This window comes from Cebidichthys violaceus, unplaced genomic scaffold (genome assembly GCF_023349555.1).
Source record: "Cebidichthys violaceus isolate CVI_PGR_0920_01 unplaced genomic scaffold, fCebVio1.0.p SCAF_3, whole genome shotgun sequence".
Classification (NCBI taxonomy): Eukaryota; Metazoa; Chordata; class Actinopteri; order Perciformes; family Stichaeidae; genus Cebidichthys; species Cebidichthys violaceus.
In genome coordinates this window covers 10,812,540-10,833,711 of record NW_027176483.1, presented here as the reverse complement: position 1 = coordinate 10,833,711, position 21,172 = coordinate 10,812,540, and the positions used below count along the sequence as shown (strand labels likewise).

General features: G+C 42.4%; 1 protein-coding gene across 2 annotated transcripts in view; it reads left to right on the top strand.

Moving 5' to 3' along the window:
• Positions 1 to 20,334, top strand: part of LOC137881632 (multiple C2 and transmembrane domain-containing protein 2-like) — a 32,675-nt gene extending 12,341 nt beyond the window's left edge. For both annotated transcript variants that reach the window (XM_068723647.1, XM_068723646.1), the window contains exons 18-23: positions 9,786 to 9,905; positions 11,025 to 11,066; positions 15,784 to 15,893; positions 15,993 to 16,102; positions 17,212 to 17,309; positions 19,476 to 20,334. In XM_068723647.1, the coding sequence (XP_068579748.1) occupies positions 9,786 to 9,905; positions 11,025 to 11,066; positions 15,784 to 15,893; positions 15,993 to 16,102; positions 17,212 to 17,309; positions 19,476 to 19,535 (540 nt within the window). In that variant the 3' untranslated portion in view covers positions 19,536 to 20,334. The remainder of the gene's footprint in view (positions 1 to 9,785; positions 9,906 to 11,024; positions 11,067 to 15,783; positions 15,894 to 15,992; positions 16,103 to 17,211; positions 17,310 to 19,475) is intronic.
• The last annotated feature ends 838 nt before the right edge of the window (positions 20,335 to 21,172 follow it).

Sequence of the window (21,172 nt, the reverse complement as noted above, 5' to 3'; positions counted from 1 at the left end):
AACTCTCTTTAAGCCTTGGGGCGAACAAGTTTTGTCCCATTTCACTGCAGCCCAGTTTTAACTCTTTCATTTGATGTGAATTAGATGTTGGGGAGAATCTTTGGTTTAGTCGTTTTCTCTCTCACTAGTCTTTTTCCCATGAAAAACAATGGCTGCCTTATGTTTTTATCCCATGCGTATGTGATGGATGTGCTCTATCCTTTAAATCAAACCCCACTTGGCTTTCCTTCAGTTCTGATGACATTAGAGTGCATTTGAAGGGGTGGGGTTTGCACGTTTGTACATCTGACTTCTTAGCAAAGCCTCCTAGCCCGGGGGACGGTGTAAGGAGGATCACAGTCTCAGCTTCCTTGGGTGGAGGAGTGACAGTCTGCCTCTGAGATTTGAACCTTGTTTAAATGTCTCTGTTTAGCTGTTTTTAATGAGGGTATATGATCTAAGGTCCTAAGCTTAAATAATCTTAAATCACCCCGTGAATCCCCCTCAGTACAGCACATGTAATGTCATGATTAAGAGTGTACACTTGCCATGAAAGCCCTGCCAGCACCGTGTCAGGGTGAGGAAGCGGTCACAGACAGGGTGTGTGAAGAACTCTCCTTTCACCGCCTTTCTTCTGTCTGCTCTGTCTCAGAATGACATGCAATTCATACCTGGTGTATTCTGTAAGCCCTTCTCACTGATCCTGAGGTGCAAATCCCCCCAGGCAATGGCCAGGCTCAATGTATCACAGCCCTTAGAACAGCAAGGCACACAGACAGGCAGGCAGGCGGACACACAGACGGAAAGACGGAGAACAATGCAGGCGATTGTATAAGGATAGAGTGGGAGGCAGGCTACTATCTGGGAAAGAAAGTTGGAGAACAGAAAGAGGAAGACAGTCGGGTAAGGGTGCGGTCTACCAAAGGCAGATAGCGAGAGACTTGGAGGCAGGGATTCGGGCAGGAGAGCAGGAGGATAGGCAGGCTGACAGGTGACAGGTCAGCGGGATGGGGCCATCTCCCTCCACCTATAATTAGATCCTCCGCAGGCGATGGGAATGTGTGGTGGCACACTCTAATCTTTCATTTCCACTTCTACTCCACCTGCTGTTTAGGAGTGCAGCACACAAATGGAGATCTTAGAATGAAGGAAAAAAGACTCACATGCTCACTACTTTCATCAGGATCATCATTGCTATTGTAGTGTGGTGCTTCCCACTTGTGACATTGACTGTAGCTGCTTTGTCCTTTTTTTTTTTTTTAAATGAAACAATTGCTCTTTTAAGACTCTAACACATGATATTTGTAAAAGCAGACAGTAACAGTGTAGTCAGAGTACGCCTTTGTCTGCGATTAGGTGTGCTTCAAAAATGATGTGTGTCAAAGGGGTAATGGCGAGAATTGCCCAAACAGTGAATCTGCCTCTGTTTGCATCACCCACTCATCAGCACACTGAGAGTTCAGCGAGTGAAAAGTAATTTTTTTGCAGTAAGTTATATTCTCATTAAGTAACAAGCTGAGGGAAACATGCAAACCACATATAAATATTGCACGCAATTGATAGAAACTGGGGGGAAAAAATTCAGAACTTCATTCAGGGAGAGCAACAACAAGGTCTTGACTGACTGTCATTACACGCCCTAGTCCCATGCCGCTATCCACACAAGTGCCTCTGCCCACTCCAAGGGTAGCTACTGTACAGCCACTCCTCCTCCTCCTCCTCCTCCTCCAAGTCATCATTTGCAATTAAGTTAGTGTTGGGAGCTGTCTAAAGCTGCATGCCACCATGTGCCTTAATGAAAGCAGCTCCCACTCCTATCTTTATATCTTTAGGCAGTGGTAATAAGGTAACTGATTCAGACATTGACAGATGGCCTCTGCTTGCCTCTCAGATGTGCATAATTATCCCACTAGTGTCTGCTCTTTTCCACAGCGGCAGGCAGTGCAGGGCTTCTCAGGGTCTGCTGGTAGGAAACGCTGTAGTGGTGGGTCTAGCTTTAATATACATTACAATACATTATTTATCAAGCAGGCAGACCGGTCCTACCCTTTTACACCATATACATCCTGTAATGCATTACCGCTGCTGTGGTTTCTACTGGGACTGCGGGATGCTCGCGTAGTGCTTTACCAGGAATACTCAGCCATTATATCACTCAGTCCCACAGGCCAATTCTCTGACCTCCACACAGCATGCAGGCTGCATTTGTATCCTGTTTATGTAGATTCATGTATGCATTATGAGGTGGTTGTTGGTGGTATTCAAATTTTGCATGAGGGATCACTGCTCTGGTTCATGTTAACTAAGTGAATGGGAATGTGAAGTTCTTTTTTTTTTTGGTTGGCAGGGGAGAAGTCTTCTTTGTTGAAATCAAGAACTTTTCTCTCATGAGTGGCAGAAAGCTGCAGATTCAGGGACGTATACATGTAGCATTTACAGAGTGATGGTTTATTTAGTTTCATGCTGCAGCTGAGTGTTATTGTGTGAGCAATGGAAATACTTTCAGTATTGTCACTGTTTGCGAGTGCAGGAGGTTACTTGTTTTGATTGTGCTTTCTCATCGGCAGAGTCCATACTGTTTGAAATCGCCTTCGATTTCCCACCAACGTGTAGCAGTTCTAAAACAGAATCTCTCTAATTAGGTAATGTAACAAAAAAAAAGAAACAAGAAAAGAAAAAAATCTCTTACGCACTTAAACAAAGTTCTGGCAAATCCTCATAAGCATTTTCATCAGTGAGTGGAAATACAAACAAGAAATTTTGATTTTTTTTTTTCCCTCTTGTTTATGCTACAGTAATGAGCCTAGGATCTGCGCTTTTCAAGAGTTTGACAACAGCATGTTCCTTTCTCTGAGAGAGAGGAAATGTGACAGCTAAGAATCTTCATAAAATAACGGCCTTTAGATGTGCTTTTCACTAAGACTGAGCTAGATGAATGTGCTATACATCAGCAGTGACTGCAGAGGGGTCACCCAGAGTTCTTCGCTGCACACAAGAACAGGACCTGTAGATGGAGCTACAGCACTGCTGGAAACCTGAACGGAGCCACTGAGGAGATCGGTTACTTTTCTCAACATTCGTGGGAACAACTTAGGAGTGAAATCCTCCACTCTGTGCATTACACCAAGAAACACAAGTTTCTTCCACACAAAAAAAGAAGAAAAAAAGAGAAGCTAAATGAGCGTGTATTAGACAGCCAAATTAATCTGTTTCAGAAGTTTAAAGTTGAGAACAATTTTGATTTAGATGAAATGGATGAAAGTAAAAAAAAAGAAAGAAAGAAAGAAAAAGGATCATTTACATTTGAAAGCTGATTTTGAGCTTTGCTGTCATTAGATCGCTTTAAGTATTTAAGTAGAATTAATATTTTAACATATGAGGCACCTCATCTGTCAGGAGTTAGACTAGAAAGAAACCTGTACACCTTATGTGAGTATTTGAACCGTTTTCTTTCTGTCATTGCCAGGTAGCAACCGCTTTAGACATCATTTGACAGCCTGTGAAATGCTGATTGCTTCACATCACACACTGTAAAGATGGCATTTGATGAATGTTTGATGCGGTGCAGCTGTAAACACACTTGGCAGCTCCAACGGGCACTTTTTTGGGGGGCTGATAGAATCATCGTCTCCCCCAGATGAGGGCAGGACCGGGTCAGATCTGGCTCCAGAGGTCTCAGGAGACCACCTGTGTAGAGCCACAGCAGTCGGGGCCGTTGACCAGAACACCAGCCTGGCTAAGATCAAAGCCGTAATCAGACTTTTGGTAATTGTTCTTGTTAACGCTGTCCCTGAAAGTGAGATGCTCTGTGAGTCTAGGATCCGCCTGTTTGTGGTTTACTGCATTGCAGTGTGGCCGAGCGCTTGTGAGAACAGCGAGACCGCGCACGCCTGTGAGTTGTCTCCTTGTTTCTGCTCTGCATCTGTTTTCTCTCTGTTTGAAAAAGTTGGAGGCCTTTCAGGAGTGGGTTTCTTCAGTCTCATGGGGTTGTGCTCTCCATCTCCACGGCTGTGGGAGTTCTCACAGACTGTGTAGTGGGAATGTGTCTAGTCGAGAAAAAAAATGATGACAGCGATGGTGTGTATTCACGCTTTTGAGTCTGAGATCTATTAATTATTAAATGATAGGCTATGACTACTTGCAAACTGCTCAGTAGTGCCTCCCGCTTTAACAGTGTTATTATTTAGCTGCCCTGGCTATGTGTCAGTTGACAGCTCTGGCTGAATGCAGCGTGTAACCTTGAAACATGTCCCCTTATTAGTGGGATTAATAAGCTTTCTCCGTTAATATTCACTTCATTAGAGCTGTGAAATTGTTCCTATTTTCATATGTTTTAGGACATGGATTTCAGTTTTGAGAACACATTTGATGCAATTTAAACTGACCGAATTCTTCATTATTATTTTGTATTATCAGACAGTACAAACAAGTAGTGCTCAGATATATAATAGCTGGCTGCATACTGAATACAACAGGTAGAGGTTTTATCTGTGCATCTCTTGTACTTAGTTGCTTTCTATTACGCAATCTTTATGTATCCTTTGTGTTTAACCCCATGGTGTGTGCCATATAATAATGACTGCCTTTAGCATACTCGCCACCTTCCTGGTCACAGAGGACACTTCTCCCCAGGCAGCTGAGGCGGCGACCTGTCCGCCCTCGAGTGTGGGTGTTTCGGGGCCGGTCTTGGCCCCGACGCGTTAACGTGCGCGTGAGCCGAGCTGACAGGGAGCGAGAGTCAATGCCACTCCCTCCCCACCTCCTCAGGGGGAAACGGCTCGCATGGCAGATCTGTCACCCAGGAGGTCGCTCAGTGTTAACGCTCCCGACACGGATTAAACACTAGTGGCCAGTGCTGGAGTGCAGGGTCAGCGTAGCCACCACTGACAGGCACCACGGGGCCCCCGCCGACTGCCCTGCTCCAGCCTCGCACCGGCGCTACTCTGGCCCTGGCATGTGTCAGACAGGCGGGGAGACAACGGCCAGAGCTGGCCTTGTGAGCAAACGCTAATGCTTCACCTCGCACGGGTGCTCTTCCTCGCGGTACTTTGATAAAGAGCTGCTATCACGTTTGCACTGCACTGTGCACGCGTCCTCACAAGCTGGGGCATTTGTTTGTCATTAGCTTGCCTTTTGTTTACAAATTGTAAAAAATATAGCGAACACTGAATCAAGTGAAAAAAGACTAACACATTTTTTCACAATTACTTTTTAGGATAAGGAATAGTTTGCTATTATCTAACTATTGTGTTATTCCTAAAAATATTAATTTTGTTTTTTGTTAAGCTTTTATTTAGCAAAATGTATTACAGAATGTTACTATATATGATATTATATATAAAAATATGGTATCATATATATATATATATATATATATATATATATGTATGTATATATATATATATATATATATATATATGTATGTATGTATATATATGTATATATATATATATATATACAGTAACATTTATATGAATTATGAATTGTAATACTCTCCAGGACTGAAGAGGGACATGAGATTCCCCATTTTATTACTCTTACTCGTATGTAGCCTCTCTTTTTCTCTCTCTCTCTTCCTCTTTTCCTATCGCTCGCTCTCCCCAGTCGATAAGACTTGAGCTGAGCGTATGTGAAATATTTATTCAGCGTTAGCTCAGAGCACCATGGCTGCCCACACACTCTACCTGCCCCGAAGAGAAATCTTATCTGTGCTTCCTCTGCCTCCGACACCCCCTGAAAGCCTGTCCCCACACTGGCCCGAGCTCAACACAAATTACATGTCTCATTGCTCTGCGTTTACAGCTACTTTAAAGCCTGCCGCCCCTGTCCCCAACATAAGCCCTCAGCCAGACTCTGTTTCAGCTGGGCTGAAAAAAAAGACCTGCATGAGCTGAGCTGCTACTTGTGCCTTTGATTCATTATTAATCTTTTTTTTTGTATTTTAATTGAGGAAGTAATGCAGATTAATTGTACTGCCCTTGATTTCACCCAGAAAAAACCCATCTCTATCAGACTAAAGACTATTCAAGGTTTTTTAGAGGTTATTAAATATTTGTTTTTTAAATAATCATTGTAATACATTTTCTATATATCCCATATTTCTATATCCCATATTTGCACATTGTCACACACAGATATTAGCTTTTCCCTGTCCATTATACACAAAAATAAATGCAGAAACAACCATACATATAAATACACAAACCCTGCAGCCTGTTAGTCAGTCTTGTTAAACTCTTTCAGTATATGTTCACGTAATCTGGCATCCGGCCACAGCCCCCATGACTGACCCTCATAATGCTGGCTGGCGCTCTCCTCGCTTTGTTTAGCTTTCCAAGTGGAGTGAAACTGAAGAGAGTAATGAAGATACAGCCAAGATTAAATCTTCTGTGCTTTTGGATAGTACGTAGTCTTAAGAATAAGGGTATTTTGGAACGTACCACGTTAAACAAATAGTTGTTTTTAGTTAGCTGTTTTTGTAATTATATTGTATGGCCTCATGCTGTGACATTACACTGAATTGGCTTTTCAACGGTATTATGTGTGTTACACTGATGTGACGCCTATATTTATAGCCCATTATCTGCTGTAGTGTATACGGAGAGCATTTGGCAGCCTTGCAGTCTAGTGGTACGTCTGCCAGTCAGTAGTTTGGGTTGGTAGACTGGGCAACTCCCTCTTCTGTTAATCAATTTACAGGATGGTAGAAACTCTTATAGAGGGTGTCTTTGTCCCTTTGTTCCTGCTACGATCTCTTCTCCCTCTCCTGGGAGAGTGTGGGTGGTTGGGAGCTGCCATGCTTGCTCAGCTTTAAGTTATTTTATTCACACTTTTAATCGCTGAGTGCTTTATTATTAGGTACTGGATTCTGCTGGCCAGGGGATCTGCATGAGAAGGCGCAGAATGCATTTAGAGGAATCATATTAATGGCACTATAAAACAAATCTGTCAGGCTGTTCTTAACCCTGCTGGCAGAATTGCTCTGCCCAGGGTTGCCCCCTTCTCCAAGCGCTTACAGGTGGCTAAGGAGAGTGCATCTCCATCATCTACTCCACCGTGTGCTAATAGTTTTATTAATTCATTCTTTTTTTCCCCTCCCTAGGCACCCTGTGCATAATCATACAGACATTTTTCAGCTAAATGGTGTTTGTCAAGGGAGTTTTCCTACATTAGAGACACTTCTCCCAGACATACATACTAACACTTGTTCAATTACAAGTCGTTTGTTATCCAATTCTGCTGTGTGTAAACCTAAATGCTCAGGTGTGTCATTAATTATTACCTCCCTTGCTTTTGTTTGTTGCTTTATGGCCTTTTTGGTTAAATAAATTACTTTTTTTTTTTTACCGCTCATACTGCAACATATTAGCATTGTCGTGTTTATAAAGTTCAAGGTTTTACTTGTCATGCGTAATTTGTTGACGGATGAAAAAATACGCAGTCAGGCCCTTAAGACTGAAATGGAGCCTCTTTGATGGCAATTAAAATGTGGATTCTTTTTTATACGAATTTACACTTACGCCTGAGAGGTTGCACTTTGTCCAACATGTCCTTTAATCACTCAGCTGCTTGCTAATAAAACATAAACCACTTAGTGGGGAATTAGTTCTGTCTCCATTTCACAGAAACTCTGGAGAATGTGGGGAGACAAGGAAAAGGTTTAGTCCTGCCTCTGCTCATTACTGCGGGATGTCTGACGGCAAAGTCTCAGTCTGTGCACCTGAGTGAAGGAATCCGAGAGCTTTTCCCAGATGTTTCTCTCCATCGTTTTTATTAGTGTTAAAAAAAAAGCATGTAAATTCTGAACACATGGGCTGACATACCATGAGGGAGGAATTGAGAAGATATTTCTGACAGTTTTGGTTTATACCCTAATTTAAGCACTCAGTTTAGACACTAGGCATTGTATTTCTGTAGGCTTTTATCTTGTCCACTGAGCCAGAACGCGGTGAGCAGAAATTTGCATTAGTGGGCGATTATGAATACCTGTGACAGATTCTCTCTGCCGGCTCCCTGGGCGGAAATGAATTGGCTCCCTCTGTTGACTTGCACAGGAAGACAGAGACCAAGCAATTAGACTTTAGTGGTTAATGTAGCAGCTTTTGCAGGGAGGGCAAGGAGGTTCAACATTCCTGCTGGGCTCATGTCAGTTTCCAGGCACATTTCCCCCCCTTCTCTTTCTCCTTTTTTATGAGAATACTGGGAATATGACAAGCTACCTGTCCACCAGCCAGCTGAATTCCTCTGGGGTGAGGGGAGCGTCGCTTTAGAGTCGCCTCATGGGAACTGAGGTGACAACACATGACGTAGGTTATTCATAACAGAGATGAGATGTGCTGCAGCTACCTCTGCACATCATGCATATTCATTGTTTACCTTTTTTTTATCCGCCACAAGCTCTGGTTTGTTGCTGCATACGTAATTCAAATGAGCTCTAAGAATAACATATTGTTCCTAATGTTCATTTCTTTATACCTTGGTCATCCTGCTGTGTTTCTGCATTATGCTTTGACTCACCCACTATCTCCCAGGTTGTACTGAGGGATAATAAGCGGTACAGTGGTGACGCCTAGGGCAGTTGGGCCACAGTGTTGTCTGCATTACTCACGGTTCACGTTTCCCTGGTGGCTGTTTGAACCTAGGCCTGGTGTGGCAGTAGGTAGACCGGCCCCCAGAGCACCATACACAGACTCTGTACTGTTGCTATGACAGGAGCAGTCTGCTGTTTACAGACCTGCTATTGAGGCCTGAAGGCCCCAGTGGTTCACATCCTGTCTCGGGCTTAACTCGAACATATTGTTCATAGTCTAAGCAGCCTCAAGCACTTGGAGCCTAGACTGCACAGTGCTATCATCGTGTGGGTTCAGCTTAGCAGTTATACTGTTTTGAAATAAACTTTGTAAATAAAAAAAATAAATAAAAAACTTAAGAAAGTAGAAGGAATGTAACTGTGCATAAGGATGCATTAATTATAGAAAACGTGTATATAAAGCATGAGGGAATTTGCATTGTGAATGATGTCTGTGGTAAATATAAGTGGACCATATGTTGGATGTATTGGCACATAATCACACTATAATAGATTTTAGGATTCTACTTGCTGTGGGGGACATTTTTATTTCATCCCTGTCAACCGGCTGGTGTGATCCTCCTCACACATTCCTGATAATTTCAGTTGGAGACAGACTAATTAGGCTGTCACTAAATGGGTTTAAATGCAGCCGTCCAATTAGTGCTCTGCTGTGAAATGCAGTGGGTGTTGTGCAACGTGCTTAGCACCACTCCTTTACAGAATTATGAGGGATTACTCATTCAGTGTGATCCATCTTATTTCTACCAGGGGTCTTGGCTTTTCTCAGTATCATCGCCATGGAGGGGGTAAATGTTGCAAATGCTTCTCCAGTTGCCATATGCGCCTCGTCAGAGAGCCTCGCTGCTTCCGAACCTAAGAGGATTTGATGTGCTAGTTAAAAGACAGCATACCATGCCTATCCATGTCATACTTTCTGTTCCGCAGTAAGGCACTCTGCCAGCACAGTGTTATCAGTGTATATAAATAGGATTTCAAGATATTAAAAGTTGTCCCTGAATGTCTGTTACTTTCAAACCACTAAGAGTAAAATCTGTTGCCATCGGCTGTAAATCTCAGAGGCTTTACAGTCTGTAGTGCTTTTCATGAGATTTAGGATGTGGTTAAATCCATTATATATTTTGTTTTGGGTACAGGCTTGCTGAGATTTGAACGCTTAGGTCCCTGCTATAGTGTGATGGGATTTGCGTTCTACTGTCATGTCCTGTCTTCTCAGATCTTCCTTGTGACGGTGTGGCACTGGGAACTCTTCATGCTGCCCCTCTTCCTGCTTCTGCTCATTGGCTGGCACTACTTCCAGCTCTCTGCAGGGAAGGCTAGCTCCAACCAGGACCCGGTGAGTGACGCCGACTTCCAACTCTCCAGCGCTCATCCATACACAGCTGTAGATGCATGTCAACTCTGGTCAAACCCTGTTGGAATGAAATCCTTTTGGCACACATTGCAGTTTTAAAGTAATGTCAATTAACAGCTCTTGCACTTGCATGTAGACTGTATAATACAAGAGATGGTCTACAAAATGCACCTCACAGTACAGCCAGTTGTAGCAGCATTCCACTTTTTATAGTTGGTGAAACTAGTTACTACATTTTCTCAAGAGGCCCAATGAAACACCAAGCAGTAAGAATCAAATCACTGTAAATGTGTGTGTGTGTGTGTGTGTGTGTGTGTGTGTGTGTGTGTGTGTGTGTGTGTGTGTTGCCTATAGTCTGTTGATTTAGTATTGTCACATCTGTAAATGCAGGACTATAGTTCTCTCCACAACATGCCACTATCTCCTCTCTTTCTACTGTTATGGAAATGATGTTTGCCCTACACATGTCTGTGAAGGTTAATGCTGTTCACACTTCTGACTGCCCCCCCCCCCAATTTCACTGTGTCGTAAGCCTTCTCACCGGCCAGCCGAGGGCCTGCCCTGCTCACACACCCTCCCCAAAGCCACATCCCCGGCCCGGTGATTGTGTTTATGGCTGCTGGCAAAGATGCCGTCCCTGGGCAATGTTAAAGTCCAGGCTCACCCTCATATCCAGTGTTGAGACACTGCCACCCCTCTGTGACCCTCTGGCCGGCAATGACACAGCTCTGTTCCGAGGCAATGTCACAGTGTGCAACACATTGGGGTCAGGGATGACTTGATATAAAGTGATCTAGGCAACAGCATCCAAATTAAATGTGTTTTTTTTTTTTTTTTTCCTCTTTCTGTTTTTCTGTGTGCTTATGTTGTGGAGAAATGAGATTGCTTTGGTGTGACAGTGCTCTTGTGAGGAAGGCCCTCTTTCACCTCTCCTTTTGTGTGAGGTCACCCCTGTGATGCAGTCTCTATGGAAACAAGCCTCTCCCAATAGGGGTGAATGTACTCAAAGAAAATTTCATTACTAGGTGTTTGTTAAAAATGCTCCAGTGCCCACATGTCCCGTTCGTTTGAAATCACCCTCTACCCTTTATTTTCTCTTAGGTGAACACGAGCATGGGTGACGACGAAGAGGAAGACGAGAAGGTATTTTATCTTGTCTCTTTCTAACATTTTACGGGATAATATGTTTTGGTGGAATGTTGTCGCTTCTCAGTTTCCACAATAAACATAAATATATCTTTTAGGATAAACTATGAAAACAAACGGTTTTAACATTTCACAGTGACATTGCTCAATGGCTTGTGTAAAATCTTTTTCAAACTCATCCGAAGCGTGAACTCTGCTAATATTTATTTCTGAATAACCAAGGTTAAATCAAACACATAACAATGTCTGCATTGCCTCGGCTGGGCAGAAATTCCCGATACAGCAAATAGCTGTTATTCTTATATAAATAAACACTTGCTTCTTAGAAAATAGATCGTATTTTACCGAAGAGCCATACAGGTTCTACTCTGTATTTTCTAGCTATGAATAGAAATATTTTCATGCATCCCCAAATGAGGGCTACATCTATGAAACAGTTGCTGCATGTAGATCTTTATTCTGTTCCTCTGGTAATTCAGTGTCACTCTACGAATGCACTCCGCCGAGATACTGCAGCCCTTTGAAAATCTATAAATCAAATTTAAACAGCACCATCAATAGATTTTGCAGAGCTGTTAGGGTTAAGTCAGTAGGTTTTTTTTTGTACAATCATTTTCTTAATGGGTTAGTTTTGTTGAGAATGACCTTTTACTACCAGAACAAATGAACAAAGTAGAATAACACAGCAGTAAACTTTACTTTGCCCTAAAGGTTGTCAGTCATTTTCACTTGTTCGTTTGTGAGAAATCATGAATGATAATTTGTATTAATGTGTCTCTCTAGTGTCTCTTGAAAAACAAAACAACAGGAAATCTTTAAGTAGCCTGGAAATTATACTTCCCCACAGCACATAATATTCAATTACACTCATCCCACTGTTTTCTGTAAAGAAAGAAGAGTTAACAGGGATGTGTATTATTGCTTTATGGCAATGAAGTGTGGAGCTAACGCAAAGCCTCCAAGCAATGACCCTTGTGCTGCGTGTCTAGGCCCAGGATTCATATCCATAATGCGCTCAATATATTCTGCTGTGATGACCTGAGGCTATGAAAAAAGCCAGCTTCTTTTAAAAACACAGGCACATCCACCAAATCCTGTCTGAAAGCATGGGCTAATTCCCAGATGAAACTCGCATGATATGTCTGCACACACAAAGTGGGAAGCCGCACTTGCTTTCATTGCTAGGAACAGGCAAACTGGTGCTTAAACAAACAGCAGTGACACCGAAAATTCTGTGTATTTATGAATATTGAATCAGACAGGATTACCGTTACGCACTGAATTTAATATCATAGCTATATAGAATGATTATTACATTTGTCTTTACCTTGAAACCTCAATATATAATAGAGGAATGTTGACCATTTCTTTTACTAAAAAAGCAGTGTCTTTAGAAAGGTTTAGGATTCTCTCAATAAGCTGCATGTGTTTGCGAACTCTTAAAGCTTTTTGAAAGGTTTTCCATGAGCCTCCCTAAGCCCTTTCACACTCAGAGGAAATGAAATATCTCCTTTCATTTACTAATTAAGCAGTCACCCATGTTTGTTTTAAGCTGTCAGCTTTAATTTAAAGTGGCTTTTTTGAATGTCTTGTTATGGTCTTGCTGTCACTTGAATGTGATATCATGCAGTTAGATCAAGCAGTGTAGCTTTACACCTCCTATCAAAGTCTTCTTTAAAAATATTTGGGGTTAAAGAGTGATCAGTGTTAAATTTGATGACTTCAAAGCTTTTGCTTTTTTTCCCCCTAGTCTTTCCTCTAACATGCGAATAAAGGCTTTTCCCTCTGAGAAGGTTATGATTACCACTCAAATATGTTTTTTATCCCCCTTTTTCCCCCTTGAGGAAGGAAATATTTAAACCTCAGACAGAGCAGCAAGAATGTGAAGGCATGACGTTAAAGAGAGACGAAAGGCAAGGCAGTGTTACAGCAGGATAATACAGAACAGATTCTCTGACTGTGAACAAATCTGTCCTCAGGGAAAGAGACAGCTTACAAATTATGTGTGGGCAAAGTGACTTCCCTTTGGCCTTAGGTATCAATTGTGCAGATAGACCATATTTAATCATAACATAAAGAAACAGAGAGGCAAAACAAGTCCATAGATCTCCAATAGAAATGAAAAGGGAAGATGAAACAGCCCTTTCTTTGCCCCCCGGCTGGCAGTGCTGGTCTGGGGTTGACTTGCTCCCAGTGCCTTGCCCTGGGGAGTTTTTTTTTTTATTTTTTTATTTTTTTGGGGGGGGGGGGGATTGTGGGGGTGCTAGACTGGACTAGGGGGTTACTCCATCTCTCACCCGATAGTCCACAGTCACCGCTGGGTCTCCTTGAGCACACCAGTCAGACAGACTGCCGGTGTCACGATCTGTGGCGTCCATTACGAGAGCTACCGCACATGGAGCCTCTGAGAGCTGTTTTTATCCCGGAAAATTGTTTGTTAGCTTATTTCATCTCCATGTGAGATCATTTTCCTGGAACACAGGTGTGTGTTAGATGCACTTGTTATCTTTGTCAAAAAAAAGTAACTAGAATGATATTCAGTCTAAGAATTCAAATTTGGCACAGTTTATTCTAATTAGAATGATGCTAAATGAGCTTTTTCCAGCCTTTGATAACACCCCACATGTCTGTGAGAGTATGTTTACCTTTGTGCAAGAGATCAAATTGGTTCTCCATTACCGCACCTTAAAAGCAAGCTTTTACAATTTTATCTGAAATGAGAATATGATTTCACACAGGTTTTCTAATCAGTAGACATTTAGGATTCATTTAGTCCATCCCCAGTTTACCCATCTTTGTCCATTTCAGAAGAAGATCTTTTACTATTTTTTGTTTTCTCTGCACTCATGTACATGCTGAAAGAAAAATGAACAAAGATAAAGAATATTATCAAATGATTAATGTAGGAAGGACTTCAGTTTTGGTCGCTAAAGAGATGGAGGACTTCAAGAATCTTAAAGCGCATGAATAATGTTAATCATGAGAGCTTTGCCTGTCGATGCATACTTCAGAGTACATCTATTTGTCTGTTTTTCCTTTAAGAAATGAAAGCCAATATGGTGTCTCTTTTTTTTCTTGCCGGAGCTGTATTTCTGGCTGAATTTACCTTGCAAGTGTCTCAAGTGCAGTTAAATAAAACGTCATATCTCTTATTAGGTAGGAATTCTAAATTGCGTAATTGGGTCGCTTAAACAAATTTAAATGGAAAAATGAAAAGGAATGTGAGCCGAACTGATGAGGCTTAATATCTAGAGAGCTATCATTTGTCAATGCGAGGCTCTCTGCGTCCATCAGCTGCTCACGGCACAGATTGTAATGGCTTTTAGCAGACTCTACCAGTGCTCCCCGCTTTTAAAATAAACCGAGAGCTCAATTAACACCTGATGTGGAGTAAAGGACACGCAGGAAGGTTTGCTCAGCCCCCCCCCCACCAAGTAAGATGATGCATAAATACAGATAGTCCTCTTTCCCCATGATGAGACCATGTGACGTTGATCTCAAAGAAAGCATATTTGTGATAGTTTTCCCTTTTTTGGACAGCGCTGAGCCTCCAGTGTCGGTCCAGACCCCAGCGTAGTGGGGGAGGCTCTGCTAGTGTGGGAATTGCTCTCTTCCTGCGCCTTTCGTGGAGAAGAGTGGGCCTGACAGTGGGGAGTCTCTATGTGCTGGCAGGCCGTGTGTTCCCAGGGGCTGCCTCATGAAGCTCTGATAAAGGCATTCTGTCTGGACCCTGTCAATGCACACAGGCCGCGGCTCCGGCTGACTTGTAACATAAACATATAGACATCCCCAAGCCTCCTGCTAGGGTTCATCAGAGCGCCCTCCCCCAACACTCTCATTCCCCTTATTCCCTCTCATTCTTCCTCTCCCACCCTCTGTCATCATTCCTGTCATTATTTCCTCCTTTTGATGTGAGGCTTCTCAGCTCTCTTTAGCTTGTGTTACTTGTGTTATCTCTAGTCACTCCTCTGCCTCTGGAAGGCTTCACACCCGTTGTTATTTCTAGCCTTGATGGGATCACATTTATTTTTTTATTTTGAGACCACTCCAACCCCCTCTCACATGTTGATTTATTTCTTTGCCAGGCTCAGTCATTATTCTATCAGTGTATTAAAAGCACATAATACTTTATGGGCAGTGTTAGTTGTCTTGTCTACTGTCTACACGTAGACAGTAGACAAGAATCATGCCAGTGAAAAGAGTGAAAACATCCAACTGGTGTTCTAAGCGGGGTGAAGTATTTTTCTCACGCAGAGAAGAGGTAGGTTAGAAAGCCTTGTCTGACAGATTTGTAATAACATGTTCAAACTTGTCCCGTGCAGGCTGCTGGAAAGGAATCTTTCCTAAGTTGTAAAGCCCCTGCTCTTCTAGTCGTCTAGTCTGGCTGATTGCGGATGGCCATTTTGTGTACTTTTCATCTACCAGAGAGTCTTGATTGTGCTGCACTTGTGCAACGGCTCTATTGTGTGTGGCGGACAAAAGCTGAAATCTCTCAGCCATCCACATAACCGCCTCAGAGCACCGAGTGTGTCTCATCTTCTAAAGCATAGTCTGAAGATGTACAGTGTTTGCTCATTATGGGCCATTCAATAGATAAATCACGCATAATCGCACAGCAGAGATAAACCGCTCTTTGTCTACCCTGCCCAACAACTGACATACAGTGTACCTCATCAGTGTCTCTGCATTTTTTTATTTTTTGCTTCCTTTTTAGGAATCCGGGAAAAAGGGTTTGATGGATAAGATACATATGGTGCAGGAAGTAGTGCTGGCTGTCCAGAATGTCTTGGAGGAAATCGCAAACATCGGAGAACGAATCAAGAAGTAAGTTGAACATTTTATATTTATCCTACAAAATATCTTTATTTTTAAAAATGTTTTAATAGATCTTCAAATGAATCTGACACAATATTTCTTTTACAGCATATTCGACTGGTCGGTCCCTTTCTTGTCATGCCTGGCCTGCTTGATGCTGTTTGTGGCAACTGCGCTGTTGTATTTTATTCCACTGCGATATATTGTGCTGATATGGGGTAAGTTCTACATCTAACAAACAAACATTGCCTAAAAAAATTACCTAAAGCTGACAAACTCCCACTATTTAGATCCGTCATTACTGTGACCAAAACATACTGACAAGCATATAAATCCACGCCCATGGCATTGTTGTAAAACAAAACTCTTATTCAAGCTTCCTAACTGCAAATCCTTGATTTAATAAAGTACAGTAATTTAAGAACTCTGCCATGCCTACACCTCTGCAGATGCACAGAGATCAGACAGCTGCAGAGGTTTGCTCCGCTCAGTGTGGGCTGATGTAGCAGAGGCGAGGCCTAAGGTTTGTGTGGAAACAAAGCAGAGATAGAGCAGCAAGCTGCATATAATACATGATGTCCTTGGGCAGTCTGTAGGCTCCTGGTCTAGCCTCTCATTATCTGCTGTAGTCATACAGAATAGACATCTCAGTGGTCAGGGAGATATGCTGCCCTTAACGGGCTCTCCTCCTCCAGCTGAAAGCCCACAACCACTGTACTTCCACACTGCCTTCAACACAATCAATACCAAAAAACCATCATATCAAACAAAAACACACAGTCTGAGACACTCCTCTGCCTCCCCAGTTAACCCCCATCTCTGTGGTTGCAAGGCAAGCCTTTCAAGTTGCTTGCACATATTTAAGTCCTTAGGTTCTTTGTCTGCATGTTGAGGTACAGGCGGTACCAAGCTGAGAATATAATGGTCCCATTACAGGACCCTGGAGATAGTGTGTTTTTCCTGTGGTATGCAGCCATGTGCAAAGTAAATATAGATATGCTAGAAATGATTACGTTGAAGCAAACAAAAGTGAGGAAACGTTTTCATAAATGCGTGCATCTTATTTTCAAATTATTATCATAATTCATCTGCTTTAATTGATTACGTATTACTTTACCTTGTCTTCATTGTATTGGTCTGAATTCAGTTTGTCCAAAAAGGATCAATTGAAACCGCATCATATAATGCAGTTGCTGATACACCGGTGGGAACTCTATAGAGAACATAGATATGGTTACACAGCTCTTTTTATTATTTAATTTTGACACTGTAAAGTATGCTGGTTGGTGTGACACCTTTATTTATTAATGTGTTCTTGTTTTCACAGGTGTTAACAAATTTACCAAGAAGCTGCGCAACCCATATACTATTGACAATAATGAAATACTGGATTTCCTCAAGAGGGTGCCTTCTGATGTTCAAAAGGTAAGGGTCCAATTTTGCATACAGATAGGGAAGGAATTCCCTGAAGATGTCTGCATTATTTGCTGTACCAGAATTCCCAAGTGTTGCGGAAATATATCCTCTGGCTTTGTTTGATTATTAATGGACTCTCGCCTTTAAAGCAGCCCTGGCCCAATTATTCCTCAGCGCAGCTCCATGTAGTCACCGTATTGCCTGCGTGAGGAGATGCTCAGATCTGTCCTCAGCCATATTGCTGCAGCCTCGTCCGTTATTAGCAATTTTGTCCGTCTGATTGAAGCGCTGTGACATTAAAGTTGGTGATTGGCCGAGGGCTGGCAGAGGGCTCCTGACGTCGCCGACTGTTGTGTCAGCGCAGAAACTCTGATGTGGTCTCAGTCACTTCAGGGCGGTAGAGTCAATTAATGTAGTCGTGAGCCCCAGTCGTCTTGCTGGGTGCCATATGTGATTACATATTAGCCATGGCTGATATGTCATTTGCATTTACATCACAGAGCTGAGGAGAGCTGTCAGGGTCTTGTAAGTGGTGCTGGGTGCTCGCCGTTCTCTGACTTAGAATTTTGCTCAGCCAGGAAATGAAGTGCCACACAGTGCCTTCATCTCCCAGGTAACTCGCCAGACTGAATTCAGCGAGAAAGCCTGACAGTCTGGATCTGGAAAGACACTCTCACCCCAGTCTGTTTCTCTGCTGCACCCTTGATGTCCTCCTGCAGCAAGCCATTGCTGACTTCTCTGTGATGTTGGAGGGAGCCTGTGTTGTTTGAGATTTGGCTGACTGAGTTGGCAAAACAAGGTGGTGAATACATTTTGATTCAGAATCCTTTGTATGTCTTCTTCCCCATTGGGATACAATGTTTGAGCTTTGAAAATGACTCACTTTCAAATCTCATGGAAACAATACTTTTTAGCCTGGTTTAAAGGAGAAACTACATCTTGAAAATAGCTCCAATCATAAAAAACAAAACACCCTTAAGATTCATCATAAGTACGTTTCATTATGTCCTGTGAAAAATAACCTTAACATCATATACACAGGAGACCCAAAACAATAGACCACATATTTTGTTTTTGTTGACTTGGAACTTCAATCCTCTGATAGGTGTGGACACAAAAACACCACAAAGGCTGAAAATTGACTCCTGTCTTTCTTGCAAATGTGACTTGGCAATTAGTGCCTGTGCACATCTACAAAGTCTGCCTCAAACGGGGACTTCTGACAACACTGTGTCTGTCCTGAAATAAGAAGCATCTGTCAGTTCTGAGGACAGTTTCATGTTCTGATGCAGGAGGCAGTCACTTTGTTCCCACATTCCATCTCCCATTCTAATAATGGAGAGCAGCTAATTAGCATATAGTTCTTACCTTTATTCAACAGATTTACCGTATTGTTGGAGCTCAGCAAGCATGCTTCAAAAGCAACTTTTCAAATTCCAGCTCTTCTCCTTTTCAGTTTAACCTATGATCAGTCCTGTTTGGATTATGTAGGCAGTTTTAAAGGAAAATGGACAATTGAATCAAATTTTTTAATGTCAAAGAGAACACGATTCTACAACATACATTTATTTTGTAAATCCATTTGAACATCAAGGCATTTCTGGAAAAATAAATACTAAGACATTAGTGAATCTATCTACAGCTTAATTCCACACATTAACACATTAACACATGTAACTAGCAGAAAGTTGAAATGTCACATTTCAGGTCTCGTTTTTCTCTGAAGAAATCAAACTCACACTAAGGGGCTGTAAAGCTATGAAGAAAGTTCCACGTCAACTGATGTCGGTTCCTCAAACAACACTCGCTTCATACAGCTCTACAGTCTCAGGCATGAACAAAGTTTTCTTGAGGGGACATAACTTGCACTGAATGATTATGTAGTTTGCAACTCCCTCACTGGCCTGGCAGGTCATCCCAACAGTTGATTTCTGTTTCTAATATTGTGATTGTGGTGCAGAATGAGGGGGCCGTACACTGGTACGGAACCCTTGACTCTTCAAATCCTTCCTCCCTGTGATTAATCCCCTCTGCTCCTGTGTTTAAAAAATGATTCATTACAGGCGAGCCCGCCTCGCTTTCCCCTGCACCAGCTCTCCTCAGGGGAGCCATTACCGTGCGCTCCACTGAGCTCGGATTACCTGCCTCTGACCAAACTCCTGTTTGTTTTTACAGGTGCAGCACAGCGCGCTGAGAGCGCCCACCAGCCAGAACCAGCCGCGGAAGAAGAGGTAAGCGTTGCTGGATGAAAGGCTGGTCTCCTTTTTGAATACGCTACGACACAGTCCACCTGACAACAATGCTCCAGTGCCAGCAGAGCCCATGACCCATGTGCACCCCCCCCCCCCCCCCCCAACCATACCATCCTAACTCTGCCCCCTGCTGCTGAGGGGCAGCCAGCCGCTCTCTGGCTTGTGTGTGTGCCACCCCCCTGACAGAGGCTGTGAACTGCAGCAGATAGAAGGGCAGCACATGGCGCTGTCAATCACAAGCCTGGAGGTAAAGAAAAGAGAGCGCTGCAAGGCTCAGCCTTCATCTTTGGATATCATTTAAAAAAGGAATGAAAATCGTCGGGTTTGGCTTACCTTAGACCTCTAATGTTTTTTTTTTTGTTTTTTTTACTTTGAAACTAAGAAATTTGCCTTCCGGTCAAGTTAATACAACCTCAACCCAACACACCCAATGTTTTTCTTTATTCGTGTGTTAATATAATTAAAGATAAAAAGGTAATATATATCGCAATAGATTTTTAAGTTATAATCAAAATATGTTTTCTCGCACATTTAACATATTAGGACAGAGTACTGAATGCTATTCTTTTTGTGGTAAGGCTTTATATGTATATAATATAATTCTGTCAGCTTTGTTTTCACGTCAGCAACAAATAAATATTTATGTACTGCATGTGTTTTATTTCCAGCTGACTTTTTATGTAACTGTATTAATTTGAGTTTTATTTTTACTCAGTATCTTGTCTGCTTCATCAAATGGAGAATTTGCAGGAGTCCTGAGTAAAGAATCTTGATCAGTTTGAGCTCTTGTTTTTTGCCCGTGTTTTTTCAATAACTGCACTCTAGTGAGGATGGATTACACCACTTCTTTACTTGAATACACAGTAAACACATCTGATTACACAACACAGCCATTGGAACAGAGCTCACACACCGGCCACCGCTGTGCCTTGGTTACCGAGCTCACATCAAAGCTGTGTAGCTCCAGTGTGCTTCCTAATGCATTGCTTTGTTGCCTTCTCACAATAACAGGGTCCAGATGAGAGAGAAAGAGCTCATCTCACAGAGAGTACTCTCTCCATCCTCAGCACTTAGTGCTTTACATTTCCACTAAAATCACCTGGTCTATCTAATGGTTACACACACACACACACACACACACACACACACACACACACACACACACACACACTGGATTTTTTTCCATCCGTCTCCCCACAATACGTTTTCCAAGAAGAGGGTGTAGTATATCCTCTATCAATTTTCTCATCCATATTTAGTTTACATACAAAAAATATATTATAGATATTTCTGGCCATTTTTGGTTCTCACATGAGTGCCCTACTGAGAAAGAGAAAAATAAACTAGTTATATTAGCTGCAGTAGTCTACATTAGTTTCCTTCTTTACCTTCTTTCTGTCTCTCTGATAGTAGACAAATGGCAAACACTCTTTTAAAATATTCAAAGTAAGAACCGAAGTTGGGCTGAACTGAGCCTTGGACCCCACCACTGGGAGTTTGTTCTAACTGATTGGGGGACTGAGCATCGCGGCCGGGTTCCCCCCTCCTCAGCAGTAGCACGCTGGTGAAAGAGCATCCATCTGTGCTTTGTGAAGAGTTTGATTGGCTCAGGGGGACCTG